The sequence below is a fragment of the Ursus arctos genome, unplaced genomic scaffold, assembly GCF_023065955.2.
Source record: "Ursus arctos isolate Adak ecotype North America unplaced genomic scaffold, UrsArc2.0 scaffold_13, whole genome shotgun sequence".
Taxonomy (NCBI): domain Eukaryota; kingdom Metazoa; phylum Chordata; class Mammalia; order Carnivora; family Ursidae; genus Ursus; species Ursus arctos.
This window is the reverse complement of record NW_026622797.1, coordinates 33,213,639-33,228,177: the sequence shown is the minus strand read 5'-3', so window position 1 is coordinate 33,228,177 and position 14,539 is coordinate 33,213,639. Positions and strand designations below refer to the sequence as shown.

Sequence of the window (14,539 nt, the reverse complement as noted above, 5' to 3'; positions counted from 1 at the left end):
GAAAAATCAACATTTTAAGAGTATTGCATCTTCCAGTGTATGAATATGACATGATTTTTAATTTTGTTGTCTGTAATTTTTTTCTCAGCAATGTTTTATAGTTTTTGGTGTGCAAATCTTGTACATGTTCTGTTAAATTTATCATTGTGTTTCATATTTTTTACAAAATGTTATTTCATTTCAATTTCCCATTGTAGCCAGCATAGAAAAATGCAATTATTTTTATATATTAACTTTCTATACTGCATCCGTGCTAAGCTTATTCTAGTTATTTTTTGGTAAATTCATTAGGATTTTCTATGTAGACAATCATTCCATCTGCAAATTGAGTTTTACTTCTTTCCTTTCCCACCCATGTAACTTTTATTTCATTTTCTTGACCTATTACAGTAAAATGCTTGCAGTGCTGGGAACAAATATCCTTTCCTTATTCCTTATGTTAAGTAGAAGGCATTCAGTCTTTTACAGTTCAGAATGTTGTTAGCTGTATTTTATTTACAGACGCTCTTTATCAGTTTGAGGATGTTCCTCATGTTCCTAGTCTTAAGTACTTTTATCAAGGATATATGTCCAATTTTGTCAAATGCATCTTCTACATCTGTTGAGATGATCATATGATTTTTCTTTTTCAGCTGTTAGTATGATAAATCATATTAATTGATTTTCAAATGTTGAGCCGACTTGTCAATCCTCAGATAAATCCTGCTTGATCGTGAGGGATTATCCACTTTAAATTATTTTAGATTGTGTTTGCTACCATTTTGTTAATAACCTCTGTGTCTCTGTTCATAAGGAATATTGGTTCATAGTTTAGGGGTTTTTTTTGGTAGTTTTATTGTCTAGTTTTGTTATTGGGGTGCTGCTAGCCTCATGAAATAGATTGGGAAGTATTCCTTTCTCGTAGTTTCTGAAAGAGTTTGCATAATCAATGAAAATCAATGACAACAAAAATACTTTAGAAAAAAGACAATGAGGCCAAAAAATGATTCTTTGAAATTATTAATAAAGCTGGTAATACTCTAAGAAGATTGATCAAGAAAATAAAGAGAGAAGAAAGCAATAACCAAAATCAGGAATAAAGAGGATCCTGCATATGTTAAAAGAATAATATGAAAATAATACGAGCAACTTTAACCAATAAATTTGATAACTGTACAAAATAGCAATTCCTTCTGTTTACTTTGAGTTTAATTTTCTCTTATGTTCCAAGTTTCTTAAGATGAAAGATCATTGACTTGAGATTTCTCTTCTTTACTAATATAAACACTTCATGTTATAAATTTCCTCCCAGGCACTAATTTAGTTGCATACCACACATTTTGATATGCTGTTTAAATTTTCTTTGTTAAAATCTTATTTATTTTATTATTTATTTGTGATTTGTTGATTATTTAGAAGTATGTTGTATCTTTCTGTTATATCTGTATTGTAATACATACAACATACTTTGTATTATTCATTTCTTTGGAATTTATAGAGATTTGTTTTATGTCTCAGAATTGTGGCCATTTTGATTAATGTACTAGCAAACAATGTGTATTCTGGTATAATTGGATGAAATCTTCTATAAAAGTCAGTTATCCTTAATGATTTTTGTGTGTACACATTCTATCAATAACAGAGTGTTTATACTTATGATTTATCAATTTTTTTTCTTTTAGTTCTCTCAGGTTTTGATTCATGTATTTTGGAGTGATAATACTAGGTGTATATGCATTTAGAATTATTATGTGTTTGTGAAAAGTTGATGCCTTTATTAATATGAGATGTCCCTCTTTATCTTGGGTAATGTTTCTTCTTCTGAAGAGTATTTTTTTCTGATAATTATATACCCATTGTTCCATCTTTCTTTTGATTGGTATTTGTCTGGTTTACATTTTTCCACACTATCATTAACTCCATCTCTTTTTTAAAATTTAGTATGTTTCTTTTAGTTAGAATATATTTAAATCTCTGTTGTTCCTCTGATCTTAATTGGATTATTTAACACATTTCCATTTAATGTAATTATCAGTATGGTTGGGTTAAGTCTGCATTTTGCTGCTTGCTTTGCCCTATCTGCTCTTGCCTACTTTTTTCTTCTTTTCTATCTTATTTTGGATTCAGTAATTTTTATAATTATATTTTATCTTCACATTTGACTTATTAACTATACCTATTTTATGTTTTTTGTCTTTGTCTAGGGATGTACATCTTACCTTTTCAAAACGTATCTTAAAATAATAGTACACACTTTAGCATAGAAACCTGACAAGAGTAAACCTCTAATTCCCCTTTTTATCCTTTATGTTACTCCCTTTCTTGTCCTTCGTTATTGTTGTCATACATTTTACTTCTATATATTATATATCCTACAATATAATCTTATGATTTTGATTTAAATAGTCAATTATCTTTTTAAAAGGCAAAGATGCTGCTTTTCTGTTTTTACACACATGTATCAATTCTCGTGCTGTTCATTCCTTTGTGTACAGCCAAATTTCTGTTTCATATTGTGTGTCTTTTTCCATTAGCTACATTGTTAATTACTACTATTATTATTTCTAGTATTTCAGGCCTGCTGACAATGATTCTTTCAATTTTGTACGTTCAAAAACTATTTTTCCTTCATCTTTCAAAGATATTTTTTCTAGGTATAAAATCTTAAATCCTGGTTTTCAGCAATTTGATTATGCTGTCTTTTGTGATTTTCTTGTTTATTTCTCATGTAGTGAGTTGGACCTGTTGGATCTGTGGGATCACAGTTTTTATTAAATTGGAAAATTTCTAGCCACTACCTCTTCAAATACTTCTCTTTTCTTTACCCCCATGTCTCCTTCTGGAGCTCATTTTGTGTATGTTGGTCCGCTTGGTAATTTTCCACAGCTGACTAAGATTCTGTTCATTCTTGCATTCTTGTTTTTCTGTATTCTTCACTTTTGATAGTTTCTATTGTTAAGTGTCCAAACCTACTGATATTTTTTTTTCCTGCGCTGTCTAATCTGTTTTTAATCTAGTTGGTTATATTTTTTTCATTTCAAATTTTTCATCTATAAAATATCCAGTTGGATATTTTTATATCTTTCATTTCTCTCCTCATTATAGTCACATTTCCATTTATTCTCTAGAATATATATAATATTTATAAATATCAGCTTTTGCAATATGATTGTCTGCTAATTCCACCATTTCTTTTATTTCAATACTATTCCTAATGGCTGATTTTTCCTGGTTATGAATCATAGTTTGTTGCTTCTCTCCATGCCTGATAATTTTATTTAGATGCCAGATGTACATTTTCCATTGTTGCATATTGGCTTTCATTGTATTCCTTTAAAGAGTATTGAACTTTATCTTGGCAAATAGGTTAGTTACTCACTGATCACTTGGATCTTTTTAAGCCTTGCTTTTAAGTTTTTAGTTTAGTTTTGTTTTATTTTAGGGAGGGTCTAGAGCAGGCTTTAATCTAGGGGTCATTTAGCTCTACTACTAAGGGGCTAAGTGCATTGAGAACAGAACCTAGTGCATTACTGTGTCTTTCTACTTGGGCTGTTGGGAATATGAATTATTTCAAGCTTTCTGTGAGCTCTAGGAATTTTTTCAGCCTATGGCTTTCCAATTTATTTTTCCCTTTCAGCCACATAGAAATGTTACCCCATGCATACATAGATCAGTACTCAGCCAAAAATTCAAGGGGACCCTTCTGCAGATCTCTGGAATACTCTCTGTGTGTGACTTTCTCATTTTTAGACATATATCCTATTGGCCCCATAAATTCTATCTCAGCTTCTCCAAACTCTATGTTTCTCAATCCAGCTGTAGTGCTGGCTTTATTTGGGTTCCCCCTTTTTGGGTTGCAGCCCAGAAATTTCCTTCATGCCCTGCCTCATTTGCTTTCCTTTTCTCAGAAATCACAGTCCTGTGCTTCCTGGCATCCACTGTTTGAAAATAGTTGTTTCTTAGTTTTCATTTTTTAGTTTTTGGTTTTGTAGTTTAACAGCTTAAAAGAGTGAAGATAAACCATGTAAGTGCTTTAAAAACTAAAAGACTGTTTAAAAAGAAAGAATATTCTTTAGTTATCAAATGCAACACAGAGGTCAAATAGGATTAGGATTGACCGGTGTCCATTAAGAGCAATAAATAAGGGCATTTTGATGTTAATGAGAGTCATTCTAGTCAATCACATTGGGTTGAGGAATATTAGAACACGATGACCAAATGTGGCCTGTATGACTCCGTGGTAGTACCAAATAGAGATGTAAACCATTTTTTCTGCACACATGCAGGCTCTAATCATCTTTACATATATGATAGAGCATCGGAATACATGGGTCCAGAATACATAACCTAGAAGAAAACAAGAGTATTGGTGATTGTTCAAAGAAGTTCAGATATATGACTTCAATTAGTCATATGTTAGTCATTAGTCATTAGTCTAGTTTCTAATAAAAACTAGAAAGGACACTCATCTTTCTAGTGCCAATGACACTATTAAGTTTGAAGTACATTTTTGGAAACAAAACAAAAACTTCTCAAGAGTTCCAAAGCTCTTTGTGAGTATGAACAGTGCTATCAATTTCTATGTTGGACTTTTTGCATTTTCAACTTTGAATCCAAGCACTACCCCATCCCTGGGACTCATGAATAAACTCCAAGGAAACTTAAGAGGGTTCCATTCTATCCACAAAATCCTGTGATGTGGCCAAACTCTAATAATCTCCTGAGATTAAAGCTGATGTCTAACCTGGATATAAATCTAAATGGAATATAGACCAAGTTTCCTTTAAAAAAAAAAAAGTAGTTCTATGTTTGATACCATTATTTTACTGGTCATTGAATTAACATTATGTTGATTGAAGTTGATTGAAAATTTTTGATTACTTTGAACCACTGTTAAAAATCTGAATTTCTGAATAGTTACACACTTCTTCATTATGAATGATTACAAAAGAATTCATAGAGTCCTCACAAATATTTATGAGCATGTATTCTATTGAAAAAATTGGGATGATTATAATCTAAATGAACAGTGATTTGAGATTTATAGCTTCCTTGTCTGTGTGTCATGGATAATTTCTCTGTGCTGAAGTGTGAGTGCACACATCATTTGAGCTTTCACTGAAGTAGAATACAAAGCCTGCCATCTTTCACTAGCAGGGGAATAGTGCATAAATCCTCTATTGCTAAACAAACATTACATCTAATTATGATTTAAGTTTGATTTTGGCTATAGTGCTATCTAAACATATGGTTAATGGTCCCTTTTATTCTCCACTATAACTTCCTGAATAAACTTCCTGATTTGGAAAGGCACCAATGTCTACTTGGACTGTCATCTAGTCTTTAAGAATTAGTGCTTTGGTACTATATAATAAATTGGGTAGCAGACACTTCATATTTTAGTTCAAGGATAAGAATGTCTCATGAGACATTTTAAAATATATCACATGGCTATAGTTTCCCTAACATCATAATTTTCTGTTTCTGATTATGGCACACTTTATGTAAGTGAATCAAGAAAAAAATCACTTAAGTGAAAGAATTAATTCTTATTTTTTAAGATTTTATTTATTTATTTTAGAAAAAGAGAGAGCAGGGAGAGGGAAAGGGACAAGCAGACTGTGCTAAGCACAAAGCCTGACATGGGGCTCTATCCCACCACCTCTGAGTTCATGACCTGAGCCAAAATCAAGAGTCAGATACTTAACTGACTGAGCCACCCAGGCTCCCCTAATTATCCTTATTTTGAAATCTCTTCTACATCTGATGTTCTATAAGGATGAGTTAAGTGGGATGACAGCAGTGGGTTATTCTATGCTTAGGAAACTATGTCTATATAACATAATAAATAATCACATTATGGATCTTTGGGCTTAAAAATAACTTATAGTAGCATTTTTTTTTTTTTACTGGATAGCATTGAAGACAGAAAAATACTTATTCATAAAGACAGCAAAAATAATAAGGCTGGTGATTATTTTAATATCAGAATCTGGGAAGATAGTTCACCAAACATTTGGGCAGGAAAGAGATGATAGATGGAAACTGGTGATGGTACATCACGTCCTAGAAAGAGTAGTCTCGTGAGTAAACTACTGTTGGCAAGAGCAGAGGCAGGAACATCCCCGGGAGTAGTGGATATAAGAATTAAGCTGAGCAATGAACGCTTGAGAAATGCAAAGGGATATCCTGCCAGACTTGGATTTGGGAATTTGGCAAGTTGTAATGCATATAATTCTGCTATAGAGCTCTACAGGTATAGATCTGAGAATGATAATAAAACAGTACCAGAAAGACTCAGGTCATTGATGACATACAAACATTGCATGGTGGAAAACTCAGACACAAAGAAAGATGGTACCCACGTGGGTACCAAGTTGGGACTCACTTGGGTGGCAGAAACCATAACTGTTATTTAAACAGGGAAAGTAGCATATAAAGAATTGTTAACTGGTTAAAGGTAGTTACTAAAAAAGCATAAAGGAAGGATGTAGGGGGACCTAAAGTAACAGGTGCAAAAGAATAGTTGCTTTTGCTAGGCTGAGTGAGGGTGAACAGAGTTTGTGGGCAAGTGCTTGTCTATAGATGTTGTCCACCATTGTTGCAGGATGTGAGCATACTGAAGCTGCTTGTCATGGTCAGAGCATGTGTGCCGACCAAAGCTACTCAGAAAGCTGCCTGTGGGGAGAGAGTGGCCTGAGGGCACAACTGAGATTCTTTCTGGGCTGCTGGGCTCTCATACTATAGTAAAAGAGTTAACAGTGACAATAGTAATGAAGAACCAGAACCCAGGACAGAAGTGTCTTCTCACCACTGTGGCCTTATTGGGTCTCTCCAGGGCCCACTGTTGACTAAGCCTAACGTTCTGCTACCTAATCACAGAGAAATGTCTACAGGGTCCAACCATGGTATCATAAAGCAGGACAAGGAAGAGGGAATTTAGAGCTCCGAGCCAGTGTTGATCATTGCCACTGCTGATCTCTGAAAATAATTTATTCCAAGATCCTAAATGGAATTTTAGAAACTTGCTTGGCATTTTCATTAAATTACTATGAGCTAGGAGCTCTGTAAATCAAGAGCAGAAAGACTTAAAAGAATACAAGACGAAAAGACATACAAATGAGCACAAATTAAAACTGAGATCAAATAAATTATTGAAAATCAGCTAAAAAATGCAATCGTGTAATTAAAAATGCATTGGTGGCATATACATACAATGGAATTTTCAGTGTGTAAAATGGGCACTATAAAATGGTCAACAAATCTGAGAGGCAAATAGGAAAACGGCTGCAGAGAACATTAGGATATCACAGGTTGGGCAGACAGACAAAAGCGGTGTACTTTAAGAATTGTAGGTGATCCTGAAGAAGCAGATGGGTAAATTAGGACAGAAGTAAAAACCAAAAATAAATTTAAATAAAAAAATACTGTTGTTCTCAAACTGAAAGAACTCATCAGAGTCTAATAAATTAATAAAAAAGACTCAAACTTTTAAAAATTCTAGCAAAATTTTGAGTTACATAAATGAAGAGAACAATCCTATATGCATGCCGAGGAGGAAGAAATACATTACCAGGAAAGCACTTCAAATCAGGCTTGTCTGCAAAACGAAATGCCAGAAAACAACAACCTAGCTAGATGTCACTTTCCTGAGTTCTCTTGGCTTCCCCAAATCTGGTTTGGGGTTCTCTGTGTGTTCTCAGAGACTTCTGCACTTCCCCTATTATATAATTCTTATTTCATCCTGTTGTATATATACTCACTTGTCTCCCTCTCTTAGACTGTTAGATAAGTCTCTTTACAGCTTAAATTCTGTAAAAATGAGATGATAAGGTAAAATGACCCTGTCTAAAGTTCAGTCTTTGAAACAAAAAGTGGTTGAGGAAAACCCATACCTACCTTCTCCTTGCTACAAAAAGAAAAAACACACGTTTTCTTTCTTATTCAATAGGATTATGGTTTCTGGACACTCATCTATTTTAGTAAATGCAGGAAGCAATTTTAATGTTATGTTCATTGATGTTTCCCAAGCGACTAAACTAGAACAGTACAAAGCATATAATAGACACATGATGAATATGTGTTTAATGGAAGCATAGAAACATTTGAATTAAAATTTTAAGCTATTTCCCGTGAAATGGTGTTAATGGTTGCTGTTTTTATCTCCTCCGTAGGCTTGTAACTGCAGCACAGTGGGATCCTTGGATTTCCAATGTAATATAAACACGGGCCAATGCAGCTGTCACCCCAAATTCTCTGGTACAAAATGTACAGAGTGCAACCGAGGTCACTGGAACTACCCTCACTGCAGTCCCTGCGAGTGCTTCCTTCCCGGGACTGAGGACAGGACCTGTGACTCAGAGACTAAAAAGTGCTCCTGTATTGATCAGACTGGGCAGTGCACCTGTAAGGTATGTGCTGCTGAAATATACTAAAGGAACACCTTCCCTGGGTTCTCTTTCCGTTGCTCACTTTTAACTTCATTCAGTGGTCATTATTCATGCTCCATTATGTTAAACAAATAGACAAAAATTCATTATCAGACACAGTTTTTATACGTATATGCTTATTGGCATACAGAGAAGCACTGCTCTTTAAGAACTTACTTTCAACCAAAATCCAACTTTGTTTCCAGTTGATAGAGATAATATACTTTTAATGGTGAAGTTAAATTTTTCTTTACATATTTGCTTTGCTTAAACAGGAATAATTTGGGAAGGAAAAAAAAATGACAGTTTTCTTAAGCATCATCAGAGAAAAATCACAGCTAGATAATAGGGCTTCTAAAAAACCATTTCTCTTCAAATTAATCCACAATCACTGTACACTGAAAAATATATTTACTGCTGTGGAAGTTCAGCAAAATTTCATCACGTATAAACACTGACATAACAAACAGTGACTACGTGCAAAATTCAGCTCTCATTAATATTGTTAAATGATGTAGAAAAACAGGCAATTAAAAAGGATAAGAGGGATTTTTCCCCCCTTAGATATTTCTGAAAAATCAATCCCAGGATAAATGCGGTTAAGACCATGTCAGAGGTATCTTTTCAAGAAAAAAGTCTATGCAAAGAGGGACAGAGGACATAGGAAAATGAAATCCAGGGAGTGATTATTAAAATAGTCTTCTGAATTTAGAAAATGGCAGATTTTGCCATTGAAGTCCCCAGACAAAACACAAAGTCGAATGCTGCATTATTACATATTATGATTATACACTGTGTTTAATATGTATTTGATGTGGATGTATATGCCACAGAATGATAATTGTATAAACCTATATTTTAACACCCTGCCTTTTTTTTTTTTTTTTACTACTTTATATCACACCACTGTCTGGGAATCAATGTTTCTATTTTGCCTTTGAAAGTCTCATGACTCTTTCATATTGTTCACAGTGGATATTAGGAAATGTGCAGCTTAGATTGTAAAACCAGTATACAATAGCCTCTGCAATGTCTTTCTGTATAAATAAAGCCTTTTTTAGACTTCTGAAATTCTAACAATGAAATTAACTACATATGCCATTTCAGACGTGAGTCTAATCCTCAGTGTTCCTTTTTGGTTAATTAAGAAGTATTACTCATTCTCAAGTGTATTTCTTTTATAACCTCATTACCGACCCCGAGGAACTCTCCTCTTCCTTCAGGCGAATGTAGAAGGTGTCCACTGTGATAGGTGCCGGCCGGGCACATTTGGACTTGACGCCAAGAACCCACTTGGCTGCAGCAACTGCTATTGCTTCGGGGCTACTACCCAGTGCTCGGAAGCAAAGGGACTGATCCGTACGTGGGTGAGTAAGGAACAGCTGAGCCATGTAATGGTATGATGTCAGTTTCTGCTTGTGTCTTTCAGCCAGGCCCTGGGGGGTAGGAGGCGATGGTGAAACATTTTTAAGCAAGCTTTTCCCCTGTGCACTTTTAGAACTGGGGCCATGTGACATTAGACAGTTGGGATAAATGCCTTTTTTTTTTCCACCTGAAAATAGCTCATTTATTGTTGATGAGGAAATAGATGCCCAGTGAGAAAGGGAGACATTGTAACCGAAGCATTGTGTTTGGGGGATGGGCAGAAGCTGTCTTCTGGAGAGTGAGGGCGCCGGCGCGTGAATGCAGGCACGTGCTCAGGGCAGTCACGAAAACCAGAACTGGCTGCACGTTCTCTCCAACCAGCCTTAGAGAATCGCTGCCTTTTAAGGGGGCAGCGCGTTCGTTCTTACTGTCATTTTTCTCTAGCTCTTCCCACTTTAAGTTCTACTTTTTATTAGTGTAAAAAACCAATTTTCACAAATGTTGCAGTTTTCACCGTGCACACAGGGCAGAAAGATCCATCCCCTGCCCTGGTGTCTCGCGATGCGCTAGTTTTATTTCTCGTCAGAACTCCTCCTCAGAGGGAGAAGGGGACTGCAGAGAGACACGCGGTCCCGCACTTCGTTTCGAAGGGGTGCCCATAAGACTTGTGCTCAGCCCCCCGCGGTGTGCTGGTGCCCTCGCAGGTGACCCTGAAACCTGAGCAGACCATCCTGCCTCTGGTGGACGAGGCACTGCAGCACACCACTACCAAAGGCATCGTGTTTCAACACCCAGAAATTGTTGCACACATGGACCTGGTGAGACAGGAACTCCGTTTGGAACCTTTTTATTGGAAACTTCCAGAACAGTTTGAAGGAAAGAAGGTAAGGACAAGAACTTCAAAGTCCTATGAGAACAAAGTAAAATGTGTTTTTGGAGTCACGCCATATGGGGCTTTATCTGACTCGCCACTCCTCATTTTCTTTTGCCAGTTGATGGCCTATGGCGGCAAACTCAAGTACGCAATCTATTTTGAGGCTCGGGAAGAGACAGGTTTCTCTACCTACAATCCTCAAGTTATCATTCGAGGTGGTACCCCTACGCATGCTAGAATTATCGTCAGGCATATGGCTGCTCCTCTAATTGGCCAGTTGACACGGCATGAAATCGAAATGATAGAGGTAAGCTGATTAGTTTGGGGCAAGGATGCCAGTGGTTTTGCATTTAGTTTCATCAAAGTGGTTTCTTTTCCTGTTAACAGAAAGAATGGAAATATTATGGTGATAATCCTCGAATCAGTAGATCTGTGACCCGTGAAGACTTCTTGGATATTCTATATGATATTCATTATATTCTTATCAAGGCAACTTATGGAAATATCATGAGACAAAGCAGGTAAACTATAATAGAGTAAAAGTTCAATTCTTATTTTAGAGTCTATAGGTAAGATCGATAAGACACCCGACAAGAAAGATTTAGATGTTTGGTTTGGAAGTGTGATGGTAGAAAACAAGTCAAGGATGGCTTCCAGGTCACCTGGTGGAAGATACTACCATCCCCCCCCCCCCCGCCCCCAAAATAAAATAGAATGAGAAGCAAGTTTAAGGGGAGGGGAAAAAAAAAAAAATTGACCTTTGACCTGGTGAGTTTTAGATGCCAGTCAGAAATTCAGAAGAAGTCGCCCTGCAGGGTAGAGATAGATAACTATTGTGCTATAAATAGATTACAAGATTGCTGAGAAAGTGACCCCCTTAAAATTTCGAGGGAGTCAGTCAGGGTCAAGTTGGTCTCATTTTTTCCAACCATGGGCATTCTCAGTGTTCATCCCAGTGCGCCCTACAATATTGTCCCTCTCACTGTGAATCACGATGTGAAAAGATTGGCAATCACACCGAATAGAGAAGGACAGAAGAATAGTAATAGTAAATGTGGTGTCATGGAAGCCAAAGGATGAGAATACTACAAGGAAGGAGGTATAGTTTCGTATAACCCAAGGAGGCCAATTAAAATGAGGCTTTTGAGACTGTCACCTAGTATCACACTGGTGCCATTCATAACACCAATTTTTGTAGAATCCTGGCGCAAATCTCAAAGTTTTGAGCTATGAATAGGGCACAGTGGCCCTAACAGATAGGCGTAGACTATTGTTTTCCATGAACATAAATGTAAAAGGGAGGAATGAGATAGTGTCAAAGATCAAAGGATGATTGTTTAATCTGAGTGAGAAGTAAACATGTTTACAAGCCCTGAGGGAAAGGAGTTTGTAGCAAGATATACATTAAAAATGATAGGACAAAGAGAAAATAAATAATGGAGAAGCCAGGAGATTTCAACCTGAGCACAATGATCACGTCCTACTGTGGAAGGGGCAATTTACCCAATGAGATAAAATGAGGAATTGCACACATGTATTTAAGTTTCCTGCCATGGAGGCAGAAAGTTGAGTTCGTACACATAGTCTCAATTTCTCTGGCATGTCAATTTCTCTGTTATTTCCTGTAAGAATAGGAATCAATAGATGTTTGAAAACAAGTCTTATAGAAAAAAATAGTAGATCCATTTAGAAAAACAAAACAAAAAAATTATGAATTCTTTTATTGGCAAACCAATGAATATATAAATCCCGTATTTCAGATGTTTAAACTATACTAAACATAGGAGAAGTTTTTTTTTCTTTGTTGCAAAAGATCCATATTGTTCTTCTGATTGGACCATTAGTCGGGACTTTGAGTAAAAGAATAAGTCAAGGATCAAAATTCACTTTCAAATCTGTATCCCTTTGGTGTTCTTTTTACATTTCTCACCTCTAAAGTTATTTTATGTGAAATAATTTTTAAAAAGTCATGTACCAAAAATATACTGCCAGCAATATCATTAATTATTTTAAAATATCAAGTGTAAATCAGGTGGCAGAAGCCAAGGCAATATTTGTATGTCATGGAAGATAGCAGGTAACTTTGTGGGTGTGGAAATGAATAATTATTTTGCAAATTCTTCCATGCTACAGTGAGAGTCTGGTAGCACAGAACATTTTGTTCGTAGAACTGATAGAAACAATGATGTCATGCATTTTTCATTATACTTTCTTTGTTTCCCTCACACTGATTCCCTTTTATGGGGGAAAGATCACCTTTATTTTGTCCCCCCCCCTTAAATCTCTTTATCTTATCATATTGTTCACAGACCCCTCTAAATAAAATTCTTCAAGAGATCATTTTGTGAGACTTAAGGATAAATAAATAAATACATCACTTGTTTTAGGCTCAATAAAAACTAAAGCCATTGTCTATCAACAATAAGAATAAATAAAGCAATGGATCAGCACTTAATTTTCTAATACAGTGGAATCACGACAACAGTGAAAGATACATTTGAATCTTCTGTCAAAGATAGAACATAACCCTGCATCTTTGTTCAGTTACAGATTTAAAACAGTCTCAGAAGCAGAGGGTTTGAGAGTTTTACATGTAGTTTGAGACTTTGTATATAATGTCAATGCTGACATTGCCTTTTTTTCTTCGCTTTTGTCTTCTCTCACATTCATTGGAAGGATATAACAACTTTGCATTTCAGTCTTCACTTAAATAGAAGCTTGAGTTTGACCAAATCCCTGATTCAAGCAAAAGTTGCTCTTTCATCGTCTGAGAAAAACCAGGTGCATTGCAGAAATATCTGTTGTTGACACACAATTCAAGTTTTACTCAGTTTTTTAAATATTCACCAACCTGTTGTGTGCGTGCATGTGGGAGAGAACGGAAGATGATGCTAGTAACCCCTCATGTTATAAAATACCCCCCGATGCCAACAGAGAAGACTCGTGAACAAAGCTCGTTACCCTCTGACTCCCACACACAATCCAAGGGAATATAAAAGTGGAGTCTTTCTTGCAGGAGGGGAGTGGTTTGTTTATAGGTCAAACTGCTCTGTGTACTATAAGGAGGGGAGAGTGAAATCGGAAATTTAATTGAACATGTGTTTCATAAAGGCTGGCTGATCTTCCGAGTGAAGATTACAATCTAGCAACGTCAAGGTGTGCATTCATAATTCAGTGTCAATAAAACGTACCTATGCTTGTTACAAAGTTTATGATTCAAGCTCCTTAAACTATTGGAGGTGACTTTTAGTGAAGCAAAACTATTCATTTTCTCATTTAAAAGTTTATTTGCAGAACATTTCATGTTACCAGTTAGTCAATCATGAAATAGTCTGAGTTTATGGGCCGCATATATTTTTTAATGCATAATTTCAAATGAATGTAAAAGGTATCAACATTTTTGCTAGGAATATATATAGTTTTTTCAATTATAAGGACCTTTCTACCAATAGGAAGGGTGAGCTAAGTTAGTTGAAGGATTTACTTAATAAAATTAACAAAATCACTAATTTGAAAGGTTCTTTATCCTTTATCCAGTAAGATCAATATTACTGGATTATGTTCCATTGTTGTTTTCTAGATGGTTTTCTAAAGTTCTTGAAAGGACATTCTGACACTCAAGAGGAAGAAATCCGGCTAGTTGTAAATTAAAAGCAATTTCACTTGTGACTACGGAGATATTCTAATGGGGAATGACCTTGGTTTGTCTGTTTGAAGGAATATAAATGTCTAATTAATTGGCCATGTCTACCTGAAGCCACTCACATTTTAAAATGTGGGGAAAAAAATCTTTATAATAACTTCTCAACAGGACATCGGACATCTAATTTACTAAACTCCTTATGATTTATGTGAAGATTTTGCTAATGTGTAATCTCAGCCTTTGAGGAAG

General features: G+C 35.6%; 1 protein-coding gene across 2 annotated transcripts in view; it reads left to right on the top strand.

Moving 5' to 3' along the window:
* Positions 1 to 14,539, top strand: part of LAMA2 (laminin subunit alpha 2) — a 603,226-nt gene that overhangs the window by 389,679 nt on the left and 199,008 nt on the right. For both annotated transcript variants that reach the window (XM_057311058.1, XM_057311057.1), the window contains exons 24-28: positions 8,154 to 8,390; positions 9,632 to 9,775; positions 10,478 to 10,657; positions 10,766 to 10,954; positions 11,035 to 11,168. In XM_057311058.1, coding sequence (XP_057167041.1) covers positions 8,154 to 8,390; positions 9,632 to 9,775; positions 10,478 to 10,657; positions 10,766 to 10,954; positions 11,035 to 11,168 — 884 coding nt within the window. The remainder of the gene's footprint in view (positions 1 to 8,153; positions 8,391 to 9,631; positions 9,776 to 10,477; positions 10,658 to 10,765; positions 10,955 to 11,034; positions 11,169 to 14,539) is intronic.